General features: G+C 35.6%; 1 protein-coding gene across 2 annotated transcripts; it reads right to left on the reverse strand.

The window, feature by feature from the left end:
* Positions 1 to 14,725: 14,725 nt before the first annotated feature.
* On the reverse strand, positions 14,726 to 19,765 carry LOC131070324 (amino acid permease 3). 2 transcript variants are annotated; one of them, XM_058005834.2, is made up of 7 exons: positions 19,512 to 19,765; positions 19,199 to 19,435; positions 18,834 to 18,927; positions 16,245 to 16,459; positions 15,925 to 16,067; positions 15,597 to 15,824; positions 14,726 to 15,291 (listed from the first exon to the last, which is right to left on the reverse strand). In XM_058005834.2, the coding sequence occupies exons 1-7, from the start codon at positions 19,606 to 19,608 to the stop codon at positions 14,905 to 14,907; spliced, it is 1,401 nt and encodes a 466-aa protein (XP_057861817.1). In that variant the 5' UTR covers positions 19,609 to 19,765; the 3' UTR covers positions 14,726 to 14,904. The 2 variants fall into 2 exon arrangements, with proteins under 2 accessions (XP_057861817.1, XP_057861818.1); XM_058005835.2 differs by having other exon boundaries at positions 15,156 to 15,340.
* Between the last annotated feature and the right edge of the window lie 1,389 nt (positions 19,766 to 21,154).

Consider the following 21,154-nt stretch of genomic DNA (forward strand, 5'->3'; position numbering starts at 1 on the left):
TCAAAAAATAGTGATAGGCATGAAAATCTCTACACTCCTAATGATGAAAAACCCTTCTAGCCTTCTTCATGTTCCTTTAGTCTTCAACTTTTCTATTGTAGAATGGTTTGCATTATTAAATATTGAAACTCTAGAAGCTTTTCCTTTGAAATCACGATACATCTATTTTTACTTTATATGTTTTATCCTCACTAGTATTGTACACTATATGTAAAAGGTGAGTTATATATTAAAGGTCACTATTGGTTTTTGGTGTGGATTCAAATTCATAAATATTTTTGTTCCGAGTTATAATCTCATGTTCTAGTGCTTATATGCATCTTAAATACTTTACTCCCACTGATATGATACAAAACCCTTAAAAGTGAATTGCATACTAAAGACCTTTATTTCATTTTCTTAGGTTAATTCAAATTTACAAATATTTGATTATAAGTTCCAATACTACTATATACCACTTTATACTTTTTAAGGGTGGGTGGTGACAACTTTGTATGCTTATACTGGTGCCTATAAGAAAACTATGGTATAAATAAGACTAATAAATTTACATAAGGATCTAAGAAGATTGTGTTATGAGACTTAATAAATGATTATGTTCTAGAGGGCAACTTCTATTAAAACAAACAACAAAATAGATGTTTTGTTCAAATCCTAGTTGGTAAGTATAGAGTTTCATATAACTTGAAATTTTGAAAAACAATATTAAGCTAGGAAAAATAGTCGCCTAAGACAATATTAGGGTTCAAAAGCACTTACCATTTTAGTTTCTCTTTAACATTGTTGTTTAAGGTGCAGTCTTTCTTTTCAAGGAATAATACAATACTATATCTTCAAGCTATACCAACTTTGATATATGATACATTCAAATTATTTCGTTGTTAGAAACAACGAATATGTCCTCGAAGTGTGCACCAGAATTAGGGAAAGAGTATCAGAAAATTGAAAAATGAGAAGGAAGGTAATCTACTTATGGCTACTATAACATATATATTTTTTAGCTGATTACAATGAATTTCTATAGTTGATTGTCTAGAATTTAGTAGTTGTAGTAGTATATGCCATAGCTGGCTGAAAGAGGATGCAACTTCAAATCTGGCAACAAAAAAGAATTTTAGACTCTGATTCAGAGGAGGATGAACAAGAAACCTAGGCAAAAGAAAGAAATATTATAAACATCATGAAAAAGGTCAACTTAAATGTGAATGTTGTTGGATCAAAGCATTTGCGGGTTGAAGGAGAAGAGGAAGTAGAAAATGGTGTTGCTGGTGTGAAAGAATTTAGAGCACTCTACTATTAAAAGGCAAGAGGAAGAGAGTCTCGGGGAGGATGTATTTCCTATATCACATCTGGATGGTTCAACAACGTTAAGTTTCCTTTAAAAGGATGGTCATGTTAGGTAGGTGCTTTTGACTTCCTAGTCACATTGGAAAACACCTACTAATTTGACTACTATATAGAGTGTTTATGTTGGGTTTGTGGATTTAGTCCATGATTATTGAGAGTACTAGTGTGTGTGTGTGAAAAGTGGACTTGTAAGTTGTATCTGTATCTGAATACACAACACTTCAATTAAGTCATTAGATACATGGTTAGTAAATCAATAATCAATAATGAACAATAAACCATTACAAAGCGATCTATTGCCTTCTAGTAGATGTGAGTTTATTTCTGCTCTCAGATTTCTAGATGCAATACCGGTGACTAGACGACACCTAAACAAAGGATTTAATCTATATGAGTATGAAATTGAGCTAAATGGATGCAAGATTAAGCTAGATATGCATGATTAATCTAACATGATTTAAGCAATATGAATGAACATTAAGCTAGATGATTTAACAAATATGCAATAACTAATATGTAATATCTCAATGCACAAATCTCAATAATCCTAGAGCAAAAACAACATAATAACAATAAATCTCTAGTTTCTCTTTTTTTTATGAGAGATGAGGGTCTGAATTTATAGAAAATCCAGAGAGAGACCAACAGTCAAGATCGATCAACGATGAGAGATAGAGATTCTCCAAGAGGAAGCACAATCCAGGTGAATTGATGTGATTGGTTGCTTTTCTCAGCTTCAAAAGAAAATTGAAATAATTTTCAGATAAAAACAGAAAAACTGATTTATTTCATATTTTATATTTGATATTCAATTTTGATTTTTTATTGATTTAATTGATTTAATTATTTTTTTGACATTTTTTCAATTTAATTCCATTTTAATTTATTTTCTCAATTTTTAATTCTTTTTCAAATTAATTTCTTTTTCCCAAATTAATTCTTTTTTTCCAAATTAATTCCTTTTTTATGTTTTTAAGGCAAATTGATTTATTAATTAAATATTCTTGCATATTTAATTGAATAAATAGGATAATTGATTAAAATTATTTACTTGGAATGATTAATTATTTAAATAATTATTTAATTAATATTGAGTGATTTATTTGCCATGTGACATTGATGATCGAGAATTAATTAATTAGGTGCTCATGATTGATTTAATTTTCCTTTGGTTAGGACCTTGGTGATGTAGTCGAGATTAGGGGCCCATGGTTTAGATGACCATTTTTAGGGTATTACATTTGCCCCTCTTTGAATTGATGTGTGAGCAATGCATTGATTCAAAGAAAATTTAATGTCAAACAAATTACTAGTTCTGAACTTGATGGATCACAAATCGATGAAGAGTGAGATGTTCAAATTGATTTGAAGCGATGAAGTTGAACATGTTGATTAAAGCGACATCGATCATGAACTTGATTGAACTAGGACTGACAAAGAGCAAGATACCGATCTTGAACTTGATTGATCAAGAAACGAGTATCGATCTAGAACCTGATTGAACTAGATTAAGCGAAGAGATGAAACCGATTCCGAACTTGATTGAACAAGAACCGATTAGAGAAAATGTCCACTTGATTTGATGTGATGAAACTGAACACCTATTTGGATTGAGCGTGATTTAGATGAAGACAATATCAGCTTGATTTGGTGCGATGAAACTAATATGCCCCTATAAATTGATTCAATTTTGAAGAACAATAGGGTTTTGTTTGATTAAAAATATTTTTGCTTGACTTAGATGAAGATTTGAAAAAATATCGACTTTTTGATGTTGATAATGATGACGCAATGATGATGCCCCCTCAGGAGTGCAATCGAAAGATGGCGAAGTTACAATGATTTTAGGCAAGTTTGGAAAGAAAAAAAGATTAATTTTATTGATGATAATTTGAGCACAGAGATTGATGTAAGAATAAATTTGAGATCAGAGTTAAATTGAGCACAAAATGATTTGAAAATTGACTTGAGGAGAAAAGTACTAAGGGGTCAACATTGTGAAATTTTGACTAGAAAATTAACGTCAAATTTTGATTTCCATTCCGAAAATGGACTCAGGATAGGCGATTTACTTAGAGTACAAATTTTATGTCCATCGGAGCAAGTTTGAAAATTAGGGTTTGGGCTATATAAGGGGTTCAATGTGTCTTTGTCAATTCATTTTTACCTCTCAAAGTTCAAAATTTGAAAAACCTATGAAGAAAAATGGCAATTCCTATTCAAGAACATCGATTCAAGTGTCAGAGATGACATAATCGACCTCGAAACTATCCCCCAGTAGTAAGTTATCGATCTCAAGCCTTTTGCATTTCTCATTTTTTGAATTTTTGGTGAATTTCTCATTTTTTTATTTCATGTTAAGTTGGCATGTGTCATTTTATCGTTCGGTTTAATATTGTTTTTTGTACGAGTATCCATCAATCTGTAGTTTGTCATATGGACATGTAGGGCTTATCGTATGGTGTCTACCCTTATATCGTACAAGGATGTTCTTCATAGACCATTTAATCGGTCTGCATGTTACTAATTGTCCTATGGGAGTGTTTTCTCGTGCAGCTCGTAATGTTTGGTCGTACGAGTTGGTGCTTGACTGTACTGACTCGTATGGAAAACAATATTTATTTTAAGGACCAAAACATCAAATTTTGAGTGTCATTTTTGTAAATTTGGATTCATTAGCACTTTTGACACATCATTAGCCCAAATTTGATCACGTAGTGATGATTTGTTTGTTCGATTTTGCAAGTTCAATTGCTTGATATTCAGTTCAGATGTACATATCCACCTATTATGAGATTAGTGCGTGACTTATCAGATGCACAGAGAGCTCACATTGGGTTGTGCGGATTTGGATACTTGTTACAAATGCCTGATATCCATGTGAATCACTATTTGTTGACTGCATTGGTTGAGCGTTTCCATTATGAGTATAACACATTTCATTTGCCGACTGGAGAGATGATGATCACTCTTGAGGATATTTAGAGGATTTTGAGGATTCTTTTTGTTGGAGATAAGGTAGATTACGATTCGACTCCATGACTAGGCATTGAGGCTCTAAGATGTATTTTCCATGATGACACTATCCTTGACTGTTCTATCAGTTGGGCCGATTTGTTGAGTAGGTATGGTGCACAGTACCCTCTTGCTTGCATTTTGGATGGCATTATTGGTTGTTTCATGATGCCTAACAGAGGACAACAGGGTTTCTTATGTAGATGAGGTAGAATGCTAGAGATATTTCTTATTCATCTAGTTAGATTAGGTTGGGGTTCATGCTTACTCGCGCATATATACCATGAGATGCATGAGATCGCCTATAAAGGGGCGAAGAGTATGGTGGCAGGTGTTCTATTTTTGCAGATATGGGCATGGGAGCATATCCCAGTTTGCACACCTATTCTGGATGATTTGAGGGAGGCACATCAACCTATTGTATGCCGATATTCAGGTTATATCACACAGCCCCACCTGGGCAAGACTGATTTTTGGAGGAGGCAGTTAGATGACTTAATAGCTGTAGTATGGAGACCATATAGGGGTCTAGAGCTGTGGGATGATTGGAGGATACAACCTAGAGATATGTTTATGACTAGACCTCTTATCAGTAGATTGTCTACTATTATTGAGCATTTTGTAATGTCTAGGGTTTTGAGGCAGTTTGGGAGACCACAGAGTATATCTTAGGAGTTTACAGCGTACACTAGATTTGGGGATGAGGAAAGACAAGGATGGGCACCTAGACTCTCATATGCCTTGACCATGCAAGAGTTAGCGGGTTTATAACCGTAGAGATGGGAGTACCTAGAGGATGTGATAGACACGAGGATATTGCCCCAGTATAGAGATTGGTTTCAGAGACACCCCTTTCCTCCATTTTCAAATCCTGGAGAGCATGCGCCTCATATAGATGAGGTTGAGGAGGATGCACCAGCGCAGGAACAGGGACCAGGTCAGGTACAGGGATGAGTTCAGGCACATGGATGGAGAGAAGATCCACCTAGGCGGACATGAGGTGATCCTGGTGCGAGTAGCACCATAGCACCAATGACTGGGCAGCAGAGGAGGAGGGGAGAGGGTCATAGTTAGACATTGATGTTCTGTGTTATTTTGTACACCCCATTTTATTTTTATTTTTTGTACTCGATGTATTTCTTGCTCCGATAGACATTGTATATGATAGTGGATGTCATGTGTACCCTTTCACATTGATATCTTTGATGAGAGATATATATGAATCTGTGATTTGATCTTATTGTTCTTGTGCTGAGTTACATGAGATGTTTTGTGAGATGTCTTTCTAGATGCTTTTGCTCTATATGAATGCATTTCTTTTCAACATGTATGTATGTAATGCAGATGAATATGAATATTTTTGTTTCTTTTTCATATGCAATAAATGATAACAATGATGAGCTAAGGATGTAAAATTATATATATATATTTATTTATTTATTTTTAATTGATTATCGTGTCTGTAATGACCCTTGTATCGTTCATATCCTAGGACAAATTAAGCATGTATCCAAATTGCATAATAAAGAAATTTACTCAAAACAAACAAGGAAATGATTCCAACCTCCCTGTAGCATACAAATAAACGGAGTCAAGGTATGTGTGGTGATTTCACCTTGATGTGAAGGCACTTATCACAGACACCAAGCTTATGAGATGTTTTCAGGTCATTGGAATCATTCCTACAAGCTGAAAACAAAGAAAAGTATTATGCCTCGAGTCCTTGCTCCTCTTAGTCAAGATAGACTTTCTCAAGTTACTTAGAGGGAATAATAATCAAAAACCAAGTTAAAAAACAACATTCAAAGAAAATTTCAATCAGAGCTCAAAGGGTTTTCAGTGATTGTTTTTAGTGTTCTTTCTTTGTGTGTTATTCAGTGGTAAAACTCAGTAGTGGATAGGAGACAGGTAAATGACTCAGATTGGATGACCCGGTGCTACTGACAGAAAGATAACCTAGTTGAACTGCTTAGGACATTTAAATTGACCAGTTGATTTCCCTAAGACTATGACGCTGATCGGTTTCAAGCCATGGGGATTCCAAGAAGAACCATGGTGTCATGAAAGCAACTGAAGGATATATACAAGCTAAAGTGAAGATACAGAAAAATCAGGAAATGCCAAATTTACGATGATAGAAGGAGGGCTTGAGTACAAGAGGCGCCTATTTACCAGGTTTTCACCTACTTGGCAAAGATTCTTCCTTTTTTTACTATTAAGGTGCCTGTTTACCAGGTTTTCACCAAGGCATTTTTCTTTTATATTTTGATTTATTTTTTATTTTTTTTCTTCAAGACTTTTTTCTGATTTTTAAAATTTCTTTAGGACTTTTTCTGATTTTAGAATTTCTTCAAGGATTTTTCTGATTTTTAGAATTTCTTCAGAACGTTTTCGTCATACAGATTGCCAGAGCAAAGAATGCTAGGTGTAGAATTTCTTCAAGTGGATGGTGTTGATTGATTCACGAAGTTGTTCTCCTTCCGATGTTGAGAGTTGATAAGCACCAGAGCCAAAGTCTACTGTAACAATGTAGGGACCCAGCCAGTTGGGTTCAAACTTCCCCTTTTATTCTCAAAACTATTGATTTTTAGGATTCTCTCTTAAAACAAGGTCACCAAACTAAAATTCTTCGTGTCGAACTTTCTTTTTATAACCTCTAAACATTCTCTTCTGATAAGTAAGCTCGTAGATGATCAAACACCATTTGTCGACGTTCATCTAGCAATTCGAGTTCTTGCAACCTAGATATTCTATGATCTTCATCAGTGACAAGACCTTGCAGAGAAACTCTCAAAGAAGGGATTTCCACCTCTATAGGCAAGACTGCTTCAACCCCATATACCAAAGCAAAAGGTGTAGCTCTTGTAGGTGTTTAGATGCTTGTTCGATAAACCAACAACGTTGGATTGAGCTACAGATGCCAATCCTTTCAAAATTTGTTGACCTTTCTGTGTAAGATAGTCAATAGATTTTTATTAGATGCCTCAGCCTAGCCGTTACCTTGAGGGTAATATATAGAAGACCAATGTTGTTTGATTTTGAACTTTTCACAGAGCTCATCTAGATCTTTGTTTTTGAATTGTCCTCCATTGTTAGTTACAATCAAAGAAGGTATGTCATACCTACAGATGATATAGTTAAGGATAAACATAGCTACCTGTTTGTTGATTGCTTTGATTAGTGGAACCGCTTCAACCCACTTGGTGAAGTATTCAGTAGCAGTTATGATAAACTTGTGTCCATTAGAGGATGCAGGATAGATTTTGTCGATGAGATCAAATGCCCATTGCTGAAAAGGCCAATGTGTGATAAAAGGTATTAGCTCTCTGGCTGGAGCATGTATGAGATGCCCATGTAGTTGACATTTCTCACAAGTTTTAGCAAATTTTATAGCATCTTTTTCCATATTTGGCCAATAGTAGCCAACCCTTAGCAATTTTCGAGCTAAAGTTAGACCGTTTGAGTGAGATCCACAAATACCTTCATGGACTTCAGATAATGCATGTTGGGACTCTTCAGGTTCTAGACACCTAAACAGAGTACTATCCAAACCTTGCTTATACAAATCGTTAGCTATGATGACATACCGTGAAGCGTTTATGGGTAAGGTTATCAAGAATAATTTGGTCACACAAGTAAGAGTAGATATGACTATAGCGAGATGAGTCATGTCCAATAATAGAATAGACCGGCTGGGACTCAAGGGAATCAGAAGAAGGATAATGAAGCTCTTCCACTAGGAATTCATAGTGATACTCAAATTCTTGTAGCTATGGTATAGATGCCAATGTAGCTATAGCATTTGTTGCTCTGTTAGCTGATCTGGGAATCTGCTGAAATGATACAAAAGTAAAATACTTCTTAAAGTCATCAACCATTCTTTTATAGGGAATCAGTTTTTCATCCCGAGTTTGATATATATCATTGATCTAGTTGATTATTAGCTAAGAGTCACCATAGATGTGTAACTCAACAACCTTCCATTCAATAGCTAGCTTGATTCCATTTACCAAAGTTTCATATTCTGCAATATTATTTGTGAAAGGAAAGAGGATCTTGTAAGCCTTTGGAATTGAATATCTTTGAGGAGTGATAAAAAGAATTCCAGCACCAGAACCTTGTTTAGTGAAAGACCCATCAAAGAACATTTTCCAGGATTGTTGAGTAAGGTGCATGATGGATTCATCCGGAAACTCTATGTGCAAAGGTTGATTGTCTTCAAGCGGAGCATCAACAAGTTGATCTGCAATGACCTGTCCTTTGATAGCTTTGCGTTCTATATATTCAATGTCAAATTCTGTAAGAATCATAACCCACTTAACCAATCTCCCTATAAGTGTTGCCTTGCTGAGAAGATATTTGAGCGGATCTATTTTAGCCACAAGTTTGATAGAACGTGCTAGCATGTAATGTCTTAACTTATGTGATGCGAAGACCAATGCCAAATAAGCTTTCTCAATAATAGTATAGTTCATCTCATAGGACACCAATGTTCGGCTGATATAATATATAGCTCTTTCCTTTTTATTCTCATCTAGTTGAGCCAAAAGTGCCCCCAGTGATGTATCAATAGCTTATATGTAGAGTATCAAGGGTTTGTTTTGAATCAGTGGCATTAAGATAGGTGGATTAGAAAGATATTCCTTGATTTGCTTTAGATGTTGTTCACAGTCTTCATCCCAGTTGTAGGTAACTCCTTTCCGTAAAGCTTTTGTGAATGGTTGAGCTTTATCTGCAAGCTAAGAGATGAAATGTCTTATGGATTGAAGCTTCCCTTGTAGAGTCCTCATTTGACTAACATTCTTTGGAGGTGGCATGTCCACGATAGCTTTAACTTTTTCTAGGTCCACTTCAATTCCTTTTGCTGAAACGATGTATCCTAGGAGCTTGCCAGATGTGACTCCAAATGCACATTTCTTGGGATTTAATCTGAGTTTGAATTTTTCCATCTTGTCTAAGATTGGACCTAGTTCAGATAAATGTGTTGATCTTTTTCATAGATTTGAGTAGAGTATCATGAACATTGTCCTCCATGTTTTTGTGCATCATATCATGAAAAAATATTGTTACAGCTCATTGATAAGCACCTGCATTCCTTAAGCTGAAGGGCATTACATTCCAGCAGAAAGTTCCCCATGCACAGGTGAACGTTGCTTTCTCTTGATCCTCGGGTGCAATTTTGATCTAATTGTATCCGGAAAAACCATCCATCAGAGAGTACATTTCATAACCAACAGTCATGTCCACTATCATGTCTATGTTAGGTAGTGGAAAACCATCTTTTGGACAAGCATTGTTTAAATCTCTTAAATATGTGCAAACATGAATTGATTTGTCAGGCTTGGAAACAAGTACAATATTAGATATCCACTCAGCATAATTAATTGCTCTGATGAATCCATCTTTTAGTAATTTTTCTAGCTTGGCCTTAACAAGTAATGCAACATAAGGATGCATTTTTCGGAGTTTTTGCTTAACAGGTTTAACTCTGGGAGCGCTAGAAAGATGATGCATTATCAGGTCAAGATCCAGACCCGGCATATCAGCATATGCCCATGCAAAATTGATCTTCTTTTCCATGAAGAAATCAACAATTTCTTTCAGTTCTTCTGTTGACAAGGATTGAGCTACATGTATGGTATGTTGCGCTTCTTCTATTTCAATGTTCACTGATTGTGTAGGTTCAATCAGCACGGATGATTGCTCTTGAAAGTGATCAGGCAAAATATCAAATATCTCACCTTCAGGTGCCTCAAAGAAGTTTTCACCGTTAGGTACGTCCTTTATTTTTACTATTTTGGATTCTGACACCACCACAGTGTGGTTTTCGCAATCAGAACACTTATTTTTCTTTTTTTGATTTTTGAGACTAAGATACTTGACATCTGTCGTTGTCATGTTCTCACTTTGTTCACTGGTGGAAGAGCCCATTTGTTCAACTGCATTAAGATAACAGGCTAATGTATAGTCGTTGGCAAAGGTAGGGATATTCGAAGGTTGATCTCGGAGAGTACAATCAATAAGTTCAAGATGTACCAGGGATAAAGATTTAATAGTTTCAAGGGAATTCACGGTATTGTCATCACAACCTCAGACCGACAAGTTGAGTTCTAGAAGACTACCTTGCGTAAGCGTCTTGAGACCAAGAAGAGTTAGAATATGATTATAGAAGTTTACGTTAGTATTTAGGGGACCTAACCCAACAGACCTACCACTAGCACCATCCTCTACTTCGGACTGGACTACATATCATGGTTTGACAGTAATAGGTTCATCAGACAGAGTTTCGACATTCATGACGAAGTAGTCATAGTTTGGTGTCGAATAAGAAATGTCATAAATAGATCTTATTTCAGAGTGATCAGAGTCAAAAGATGAAGCTTCTAACTCCTCTTCAAGTGGCTTAGTGAAAGCATGTATGGTATCCATATCTACATCTTTGATGTTGCAAGTTCCTTCATGATTTGGTTCAATGATCACTTGTAGTTGACATACCCGTTGACATAACCTTGATGACTCTGTTAGTCTTTGTCGTCTTTCCCATTCAGCTTCCTCTGGAATAATGACCGACCTTGTTTCTCTAGCCTCCAATTCTTCATTTGTAGTCTCATACCTGATTTGCTCTATCTCATTAGAGGGAGATATAGTAGGTGAAGAATTCTCTTGTGCTCTTCCTTCTTTCAGCTGTTGTTCATAATCTTCTTGTCTTTTTAGTCTTATTTCCTCTATTTCCTTTTGCAGCTTCAAGTGTATTATCTCTTGTGCTTCATCTATGATATCATTAGGTTCTTCAAGAGTTTCTTTGGTAGATGTATCTGATAGAGGCTCTGGACCCCATTCATACTCATTCGAGTCAGTTTCTGAATCCTCTACTTGCATTCTTCCTGTATATGTGACAGGAATGTTTAGTGGTGCAAACAGGTTTTTTATTCCTTCCACTTCTTCTCTCATGTCTTCTGGAATATCTACTTCTTGTAGTGTTACTGCTAATACAGTTGGAGCTTGATTACAAGATGCTTCTTCTCTCTTGATTGGCAGTTCTTCTTGTTCTTTTTCATACTCGTCCTAAATTTGTTGAGTATCGTCCTAAATTTGTTGAGTATTTACTTCTTGTGATGTTTGATGTAGTATATTTTTCCTCCACTTAGGCTCTTGATGAGAAGTATGTTTTTTATTTGATGACTCTTCTAGACGGTAGCCGAGTCCAGTTTTATGATTTGTAAGCTGTATCTGTATCTAAATACAAAACACTTCAATTAAGTCATTAGATGCATGGTTAGTAAATCAATAATCAATAATGAACAATAAACCATTACAAAGCGACATATTGCCTTCTAGTAGATGTGAGTTTAGTTTTGCTCTCAGATTTCCATATGCAATACCAGTGACTAGACGACACCTAAACGAAGGATTTAATCTATATGAGTATGAAATTGAGCTAAATAGATGCAAGATTAAGCTAGATATACATTGAGATAAAGAGATGGTGATTTGGAGTACTTGGCATAGTTGTATTTTGAACGTTTAGCAGTTGGCTATGGTACATGAGAAGCTCTATTCACTTTCAGTGGAAGCTTTGTGCAGTTACATAGATAAGGTTATGCCTGGAGAGCTTGGTATCATTGACTTAGTGGGAGTTTTTGTAGTGATGTGTATTCATCACTTGGTGATGGATGATCTTTTGCAGTGGTTGTTGGTGTCATGGAGTAGCTCTTGGATCTTGGTGCTATAGTGAGAATTCTTTGACATTTTTAATTTTTATTGACAAAAGATGGATATCTTCATATGATTGGAAATGTTAACATCTTGAGGACTTTTGAGTCTTTGGTTGAGGTGTTGGATTTATGACTTATTAGTTTTGTCAAGTGATCCTTGGTTGAGAGGACGGTTTTAGTATTATGTTGGAAGTTTTGACATGATACAGGTGCTTTTGGGAGCATGAATATGTTCATTGGAGCATATGATATTTTTTGAGATGTTAGACCATGATGTCATGATGTGTTCCTAATTCTACAGGCTTGTAGTTGGAGCTTTGACCATTATCTAGATAGTTCTCTTGGTATTGGGTGCATTGGGAATTTGCTTGGGAGCTTCGTGAGAGTGCAGTGTTGCATTTGGAGCTTAGACTATATTGGTTGGTTGAAGGTGCTCATGGATACTTGGAGATTTGGGTGAGGCTAGGGTTCTCTTGATATTAGAGACATTTGTTGAGATGGTTATTTTTGGAGGAAGTTTGAGGGGACTTTACCTAGATATGGACATGAGTTTATGATGGACCTATAGAGGAGATTATTCTTGAAGAGTCATTGTGGCTTGGTGTATCCTAGAGGAGTGCAATATCATTCCCCACTCTTGGTCTACTTGGCAGATAATCATCCGAGAGGTATTGCCCATCTTGTCCATGCTAGATAGTTTTGGAGGGTTCATTTGAGGAGTGTTTGGCATGTTTATCTCCTTGTGCATATGAGTTTATTTATTATATCATTAATAAGGTTTTTTAAGAGATATTGTTGGGCTGATTTCCTGAATTTTTGAAAATGGATTTGAGTTTGATTATTTTTGTTCAGAGAGGATTACATCCATGTTGGTTATATGAGATACATATGTTTTGTTTGATCTTGGAGATTGGACAATTGGATGTTGTTGAGGTTTTTTTTTTTCAGTTGGGGTTGTGAAAGAGATCTTACTTGACACAACTTAGCACTTTGAGGTGTTGGTAAAAGAAGATGTTATGGGATTACAAGTTTTCTCTCTGTATTCTATGGCTACTTCCTGGAGGTTCATGTTCACATGATTTGTTGTGGTGGACTTGGAAGAGTTATGTTGACATGTTGTGAAAGATTATGTCACGGTTTTAGTAGCGTTTGTGGATCATTGTGATTGTTCTTTGATACTACATGGTTTGATTACTAGCCACATCTTGGTATGAGCGTTGATTAGTAGAATTTTTATGCCATGGTCTATTTTCAGATTTGACACCACCCATGCAATGGGAGTTTTTTTTGGATATATATGTTTTTCATTGTTGAGATATCCTTTTTTGGTTGTCACAGTTTGCAGCTTACTACTGCAACGATGAGTTTGCATTTTTCACTGTTTGAGATCTAGGAGTTGTGCAGTTTGGTGGGCTATCTTTACCCATTGGTTGCTTTGAAGACTCTGATGTGGACTGTCTATATCCACAGATCAGTTTGATGCAAATTTATTTAATTGGCATTGTTTGTGTTCATGTGTGCATTAATATGTTGCATTGAGATAAGTGGATGAATGATCAGAGTAATGGATATACATGGAGTTTGTGATTGCAGTTTATGGGTTGGATACATTGTTGGCATGAGTTCTACTGAGGTTAGTATACCTTTGAGATGACATGTTGGAGGATGACAGGACTTCTTGCTTGATATGGCAGATATCTTGGATTTAATTCCAAAATTTGGAGTTCAGCAAAGCTTCTCTTGGTTTGGTAAGAATATGGCAGTAGGCCTTGGAAAGCGGGTGACATCTCTGAGTATGATTATTTGTAGCATGGCTCAGATTTCAAGTTTAAGGTTGTTCAAATTGTGAAGTCTGTCTCTTCATTTCTAGCCGATTGTTATTTTCATATTCCTTTTTTTTGCCCCTTCGTCTTTAGTGACAAGTTCTATATTAATGTGAGAAAATAACATTCTGAATAAGGGGGACTGAGAATGTATTTGCTGCTGTTAATAATAAGAGATGAATACCTTGCCTTTCCCATGGTCATAGCCAAATTCGTAAACCACGTAAAATCTGTGTTGTAATGTGTGCTAATTTTTACTCTGTTTTGTATTGCTGCATGTTTTTACTGTTCATTTATCTGCCATTTTCTAACACTTTGAGACACTTACTACATGGAGCTAGTGCTCTTAGTCATGATGACTGAAGAATTATAGTCAGGGTCAAGGGTCTTTTTTGATGAAGAATACACAGTCAATTTCTTAACAATGGACAACACAAACGTAAGCTAAGAAAAAAGCTTGTAAAGATTGCTGGAATGCTCCATTCAACAACGATTTCTAACATGGCAGCAGGATTAGATGACTATTTGAAGAAGACTCTGAAATCAACTTATAAAGTTGACATATTTTATAATGCACAATGAAATCCATTATGAAATCTCATGTTATAAAAAAATGCCTTTATACCACACAATGTTTTGCACCTTGAAGACAATAAAGCATGCAGACTAGAAAAAAATCAAATCACGGAGCTAGTAGGAAACCCTAACCAAAAATTATTGGTCTATCTGCCATGTGCTCTTGAACTTTTAATGAAAAATTTGTATCTTATGTTGAAAGAAACCTGCAAGTTGTCATTTATCCTGCCCTTTTTTCAGATGAGACAGTTGAACTAATGTCCACTTCTGTTTGATTTCAGTCAATTTTCATTTAGGAATCTGTATTTTTGCCCGACTCCTTAAAGAGCATATCTTCAAATAAATATAATATACAACAAATAAGCAGATAGCAGCAAATACTTCCCCATCCTGGATATCATTAAGGGGAACATCTAAATTCACTCATCTTACACAATCCCTTCTATAGATCCAGCAAGAGCTGCCACTGAAACAAGAAGGCAAATAAAGCTGAAAATTTGAAAAAGAGTCCATCTCAATGACCAGCACTGAATTTTGTTCTTTACAACGTACATCCCCATTGGAAAGTATATTGTCAATGGCCAAAAATTAATAGCACCCAAAATCCCTAGCACATTATTGAAGTAGGGAAACAGCATTGAAATGGCAGTGGTTGACAACACAAGTGCAGTTCTCCAAAACAGCTTGAAGAAGTTAATGTTGATCGGTCCAGCCAAGGGAACAGATATACTGCGTTGGTGGTTGATAAATCTGTTATTCGGCCACTGACAAGAAAACCATCGTTCACCAAATGCAAACAAGGGTTGACAATATACCTGCAATAGAAGGTCATCGCTATCCATCATCACTATCCAGAGGACAAAACTGCAATAAGTACACCAAAATCTCGTCACATATAGCTCCATATATATGTTTCCAAGCATAAATGGAGATGCATATGGCCAGATTCAGGTGCACTTATTGCAACTTAGTTCCCTGGATAGTCAGTAACCAAAAGACCAGAACACTTCAAAAATAAGCCTATTTTAATAGTTCTAACTTTCGAGAGTCATTAAATTTGGTCATGTAAGTGCTTGAAAAAAAATTGAAACTCAGGAAGGATTTAAACTTTATTACTTACCTGGTACGCTCCAACCAGATGAACTGCAATACATGCATTGGCAAAGTCAATCAACCAATAAGGCTCATAGAACCCAAATCCTGTCAAAAGGTTTCCAGGTGCATCTTCACCAAAGGCTGCATAGCCAAAGCAGCCACACATCAGATAGAAGAAAGTTGTGATCATGATAGAAATCAAGGATGCTTTCTTCATGGTACTATTTTCTGCAGGTGGCGATTTCAGAGTGTCCTGCACGATCATGGAATAAGAAGCTTCTAATTATGCATCTTCTGGTCATATACAAGAATTTTTCTGTCAACAGGAATGTATTAACTCGATTTGTATATACCTCAATTTCTATGACTATGTATGAATATGGATAGGCAAATGCAATATCCCCAAGAGCTTGAAAAATACGCCAAACTTTTTGAGCTGTAGTAAGTGTAGTCATGACACTTATCCCCGATATGCTTCCATAAAATTTTCCGTGTTCTGCCATTTCATCAAGGATTTGAATATGAGAAGAATTACGGAAATTTTTGCAGATAGAATTTCTGGCTTACCTATTAAAATTTCGGGTGACCCAAATAAAAACTTGAACTTCCTCAGCCTAATCAGATGTGCTCTGTGCAGATCCTAAAATTTGAAAGAGGAGAATCCGAACTATACCAATTACTTTTGCAATGCCCAATCCCAATCCTATGCTTGAATAGGAAAAGGACATTATTGCTGCAACTATGGAAAGCCACCAAATTTGGTCGAAATCTGGAATTTGAGATAATATAATCTGTGTTATCCCAAAGAGGATCATAAAAGTGTACTCCGAGTAATTGCATGGAAAGTCATGTCCATATTTGTGGTAACAATTAGATTTCCTGATTGCTCTGCAATGTATAGAATGAGTAAGAACCTAAAAGTCTGGACCAGAGCCTGGTACAAATTAGGCCAGGACGACAATGCCTGACATAATATCTGTACACAAAGCGGTAACTATATTAATGCTTCTTACAGAAAATTATGGATACATTCCTAATTTGAGCACATTGTAATAGACCATGAAGATGGCAGATCAGGAAGAATTTGGGAAAAAAACTGAATAAATATGCAGAGAATTCCATACAGACATTAATTTTTTAAATTCACTAGAAATCGTAAAGCAAGGTGTTAAGAGTATATCAAACAATTCACCACCTATATTGGTGTGCAGAATCTAAAATTTTAGAAACAAGTAAAAGTTTGTAAAAGATATATCTATTTAAATCATTGCGCATATATATAAAGCTCGCAGTGTCTTCTTTCACTTCGTAGACGAATAAGTTGCAGAAACTGCTTGCGCAGAAATACGGAGGACTTGCCATCACGCCCAAATGACTGTTTTGCATCCACCTCTGGCCCGTCTGGTGTTTCCAGACCCTTGGCGGCTCCCAATAAAAACAGATATGGAACTTAATGGATTGGGCAGGCTGCTTCATTATACTGTCTCGCACGGGATGTCTCGTGAGTACTGATTGCCAATTTTATTAACTGCAGATCGGTTGTTTCACGGTTCTCCCATCTTGGGATTGAATGGATTCATTCTAACTAAGCCTCTTTTTAGCAACGGCACCTCTAGCAACACGGTCAGATCTCAATCTTGTTTTGCCAATCGCGTGCCTAGTGTTTCTCCTGATACGGATGGAATTGCGACGGTCTCTATAAACTTCCGACCCTTCTCCATTCTCCAGATATAAAAATGGACGACAAGATGGTTCAGCGTGAAATTATCTGATTAAGCAGTTGTGATTTGTAAATTTTCGAAGTTTACTGCCTAAATTGTGTGGCCTGCATCCATGGATCTCCACACATTGGAAAAAGAACTTGGAAGATTGAAATTTTGATATTCCCCTGCTCTCGGAGGTTGAATTCAATTCCTTAAAGCATAAGGGGTTTGTTGGTGTTCTACCATTGTTTCATGGGAGTTTCAAGAGGATTTTCGAGGCATTAGGTCTTGGGCTCCTTACCTTCGATCCTTGCAAAGACTCTTTCTCCTCAGCATTTTTGTGTGTAAGATTGTAAGATTGTCTTCTCTACCACTGCAAATTTAGGAAATTAAGAGCTTTGAAGCTATTGGTAATGGATCTGGAAAATTTCACTAAATTTCGGAGGCTATTTCAAGATATTCTTGTTCCATTTATGTCTGTATCTATGTTGAGAAAGATATTACCAAGGGTTTGCCTGCGCAAATTGCTTTACTGGTGATTGATAAAAAATGACAACAACCTGTGGACTATGAGAGAATTGCTTTTAGGTGCATTAATTTTTATCGAGGGTTTGTCTGTGGAAACGTCTTTATTGGTTGATGATAAAAAATGGTCACAACCTGTGGATTAGGAGAAAATTGCTTTAAGGTGCATAAATTGCTTTTTTGCTTAATATCTCACCTTCCATCATCTTAAAAAGTCTTTCAAGGTAATAGATGCAAGGGAATCATGTTCTCACCAATCATCTGAAACTCGCTTGTTGAGTGGATGTTGAAACCAATCATTATGCGATTGCTCCAAATGTTTCTCTTGAGGCTTATGCTCAGAGGTTTTCCAAAAAGATTGAGGCCGCTGAAGATTCTGATTTTGCTTTGATGCCTTCAACCTCTGCGAGTGAAAGGAATTCCCTAGAAGCAGTCACTATTGGTTTGGGGAGTCTTGAGGATTCCCTCTTCATCCCTCCCACTCCCTTGCTTAAACACTAAGTTCAGTAATAAACTCAAGAATATTTTGTGTGGGCTCTAAACAAGAAGTGGATTCCTAATCCTACAGTTTCAAAGTGTGTTAAGGCCAAAGTCAGGCACGGTTATGGAAGCATTACATGAAGCATTGTTTAAGGAGCAGGATTGGACTAAGGTGAAGAATAAAGAAAAGTGCCTTGAAGAAGTATACATCCGGTGACTTGAAGATCCTCCATTTTGAAGTAATTTGTTTCTCGGTCAGAATTTGTTCTTAGTTCATAAAAGCATGAAGGATAAGCCTCTTTAATATGATTGGATTTGTTTTACCATAAGTTACTAAAATCATATGCTTTGACACCATTTTTTGTTGCTCCCTAGTGCCTAATCCAGGTTTACTAGCATTATATATACCAAAAAAGGCCTCAGAGAATTCCTCTGTTTATGAGGTTTGAACCCAGATGTCTTCAAAAGTGTGGGTTAACATTTGAGCATTGGACCTTGCCAGGCCAAAATTAAAAGAAATAAATAATTCTTGAAGTAAAAATCTTTAGTAATACCTCATGCTGATTGCAGCAGTAATTGTGTAGGCAACTCCTGTTCCATACAGGTTGATGTATTGAACTAATCCGCAAAACCATGCTTTCCTTGCACCTGATATTTAGCAGCAAAACAGGTATAGTAATCATTATCAACACAGACTGCCAAAATACAATAAGTTAACCCGGTTGCCATTATACAGATCCTCCTTTTATAATGACTATGAAGTATTTATCTTCATTAACAAAAATTGTATACTAAAAACTGTGTCCCAAAAATATTCTCTATATGCACTGGTGTGACATTCACCATTTACTAAAAGCAACCCTAAGTAAATTCAACATTGAGATGCCCAATTGAATGTTCTAATGAGAAAGATGAGTACCCAAATAGACGGTGACAGCATCCTTGTATGTATAATTTCTATTGGGTCCAGTGACAGAATCTGGAAACATGTAACAATCAGCAAGTAAAAAAGTGGAATACAATGTAATGGAAGCAAAAACAAGCATCACAGTAGGCCCTGCAATCCATCCCAATTGTGCAACGCTCCATGCTAGTGATAAAACTCCTGCTCCTATTACTGCTGTTACTATATGAGCTGTTGCAGTCCATAGTGTGCCTGCCATTAACAACATACAAAGTTGAGAATCCAATATTAAAAGGCATAACAGAATTTAATGTTAAAGACAAGCAACCTGTTCGTGGGAAGTGGTCATTCTCATCAGAAGATGAACATAGGCTTGTAGATTTGTTCTCCTTTGGATCAAGTAAAGGAGAGTGTAAGTCTGCCATTTCTCCAGAGTATATCAATCCCAAACTTTCATTGAAACATGTGAAAATTCAGTACCAGATTGCCTGTTTTTTAAATGGGTGTGAATATCTTTGGATTCAATCATTGGTCATGAAGACAATTTGTTAATCTTGGCTTTGATCGTGTGGTATGACTAGTTGGTATCTACTCTTCATAAGATACGTATACTGCCCACCCGTTGAATATAGTGAGAGTTTATGGTTTTCTGTCTTCTTCTGACTAATGCTTATAAATTCTATTTAATCACCAGTCAAATAATAATTAAAAAAAAAACAATTAAATAATGTAGAGTTCATTGAAAAACAATATATGAGTCACATGAAATAAAATTCTACCAACTCATGTAAGTGGCCAAAACATGCCAATATATTTAAGTTCCTATCTATCAATTCTTTTTCTATTTAACAAATATTTAGAGTATATATAATGTTTTAATTTTTTAATTTTTTATTTTTAAATTTATTTATTAATATGTGGTAATTCTAATTATAATTCATTTGTATTGAAGAGAAAGAAAACTTTCTTTAAAATTATATGAATCTAGGAAGTAAAAATTTATTAACATTCTAATTAGGTTCTAGGTAAATATAATTGAGTTGAATTACTAACACAAGTAAATAACAAATTAATCAAAAGGTTGGGGATTTGCTTACATTTTTTATGGTGATGATAGTTGATGTGATAAAATTAAAATGTAGATGCACTCTTAGACCTCTTCTTAACTTTGAAATTTAAAATTGATTACTACTTCTAAAACGAATAAGTCTCTAGATCTTACACTACAGTTTGATATGACCACACCCATGATTTTATCTTCCTGGTTCATGATTGCATCCTATCTATCACATTCTTATCTCTATCACTTACATTATCGTGAATCTTTTACTTGATGTAATTGTTAGATTGTGTTTAAGATAGTGATAAACAACATTGCCAAGTTAAGCTCCTAGGATTGAAGTGTTAGGCTACCTTAAGACTAATTCAAGCCCTTTGCAACTTGTTTTTTCTATAATTTATATGAGAAGGATTTCACTCCATACAAAATTTGGATGTGTGACACAATAATTATTGCTGTCAATATAGAGTGCTTTGGTCTAAATGGCCTTGAATTGGTTTATGAGATACTTGCAATTGATCTAAAATTGCCCTAGGAAACTACCTTCATATATGTAATCCTCAATGTTAATTTGATAGATTTTGTGTGCAAGTCAATTATCCAATTTTCAACAAGAATCAACTCCAAAGAGTGAAACTAGGATTTGACTAAGGCATTTAAGAGTGTGTGATTGGTTATTTCTAGCAGATAGACATGCAACTATGATTCTCGTGAGGATGAGAAAATATGTGAGATATAAGTTTTGTATAGGCCACAAGATTGAATTAGTTAAAAGAATAGGTGTATGGTCATGTTTAGTTATCTTGCATTTTAGATTCCCTCAAATTAAGTATTAAAATGACATACTTTATTATGAGACTAAAATAAGTACAAAATAATTGGGAGAAAGTGCAAAGTATGCACTTTTCTCT

Source organism: Cryptomeria japonica, chromosome 1, assembly GCF_030272615.1.
Source record: "Cryptomeria japonica chromosome 1, Sugi_1.0, whole genome shotgun sequence".
Taxonomy (NCBI): Eukaryota; Viridiplantae; Streptophyta; class Pinopsida; order Cupressales; family Cupressaceae; genus Cryptomeria; species Cryptomeria japonica.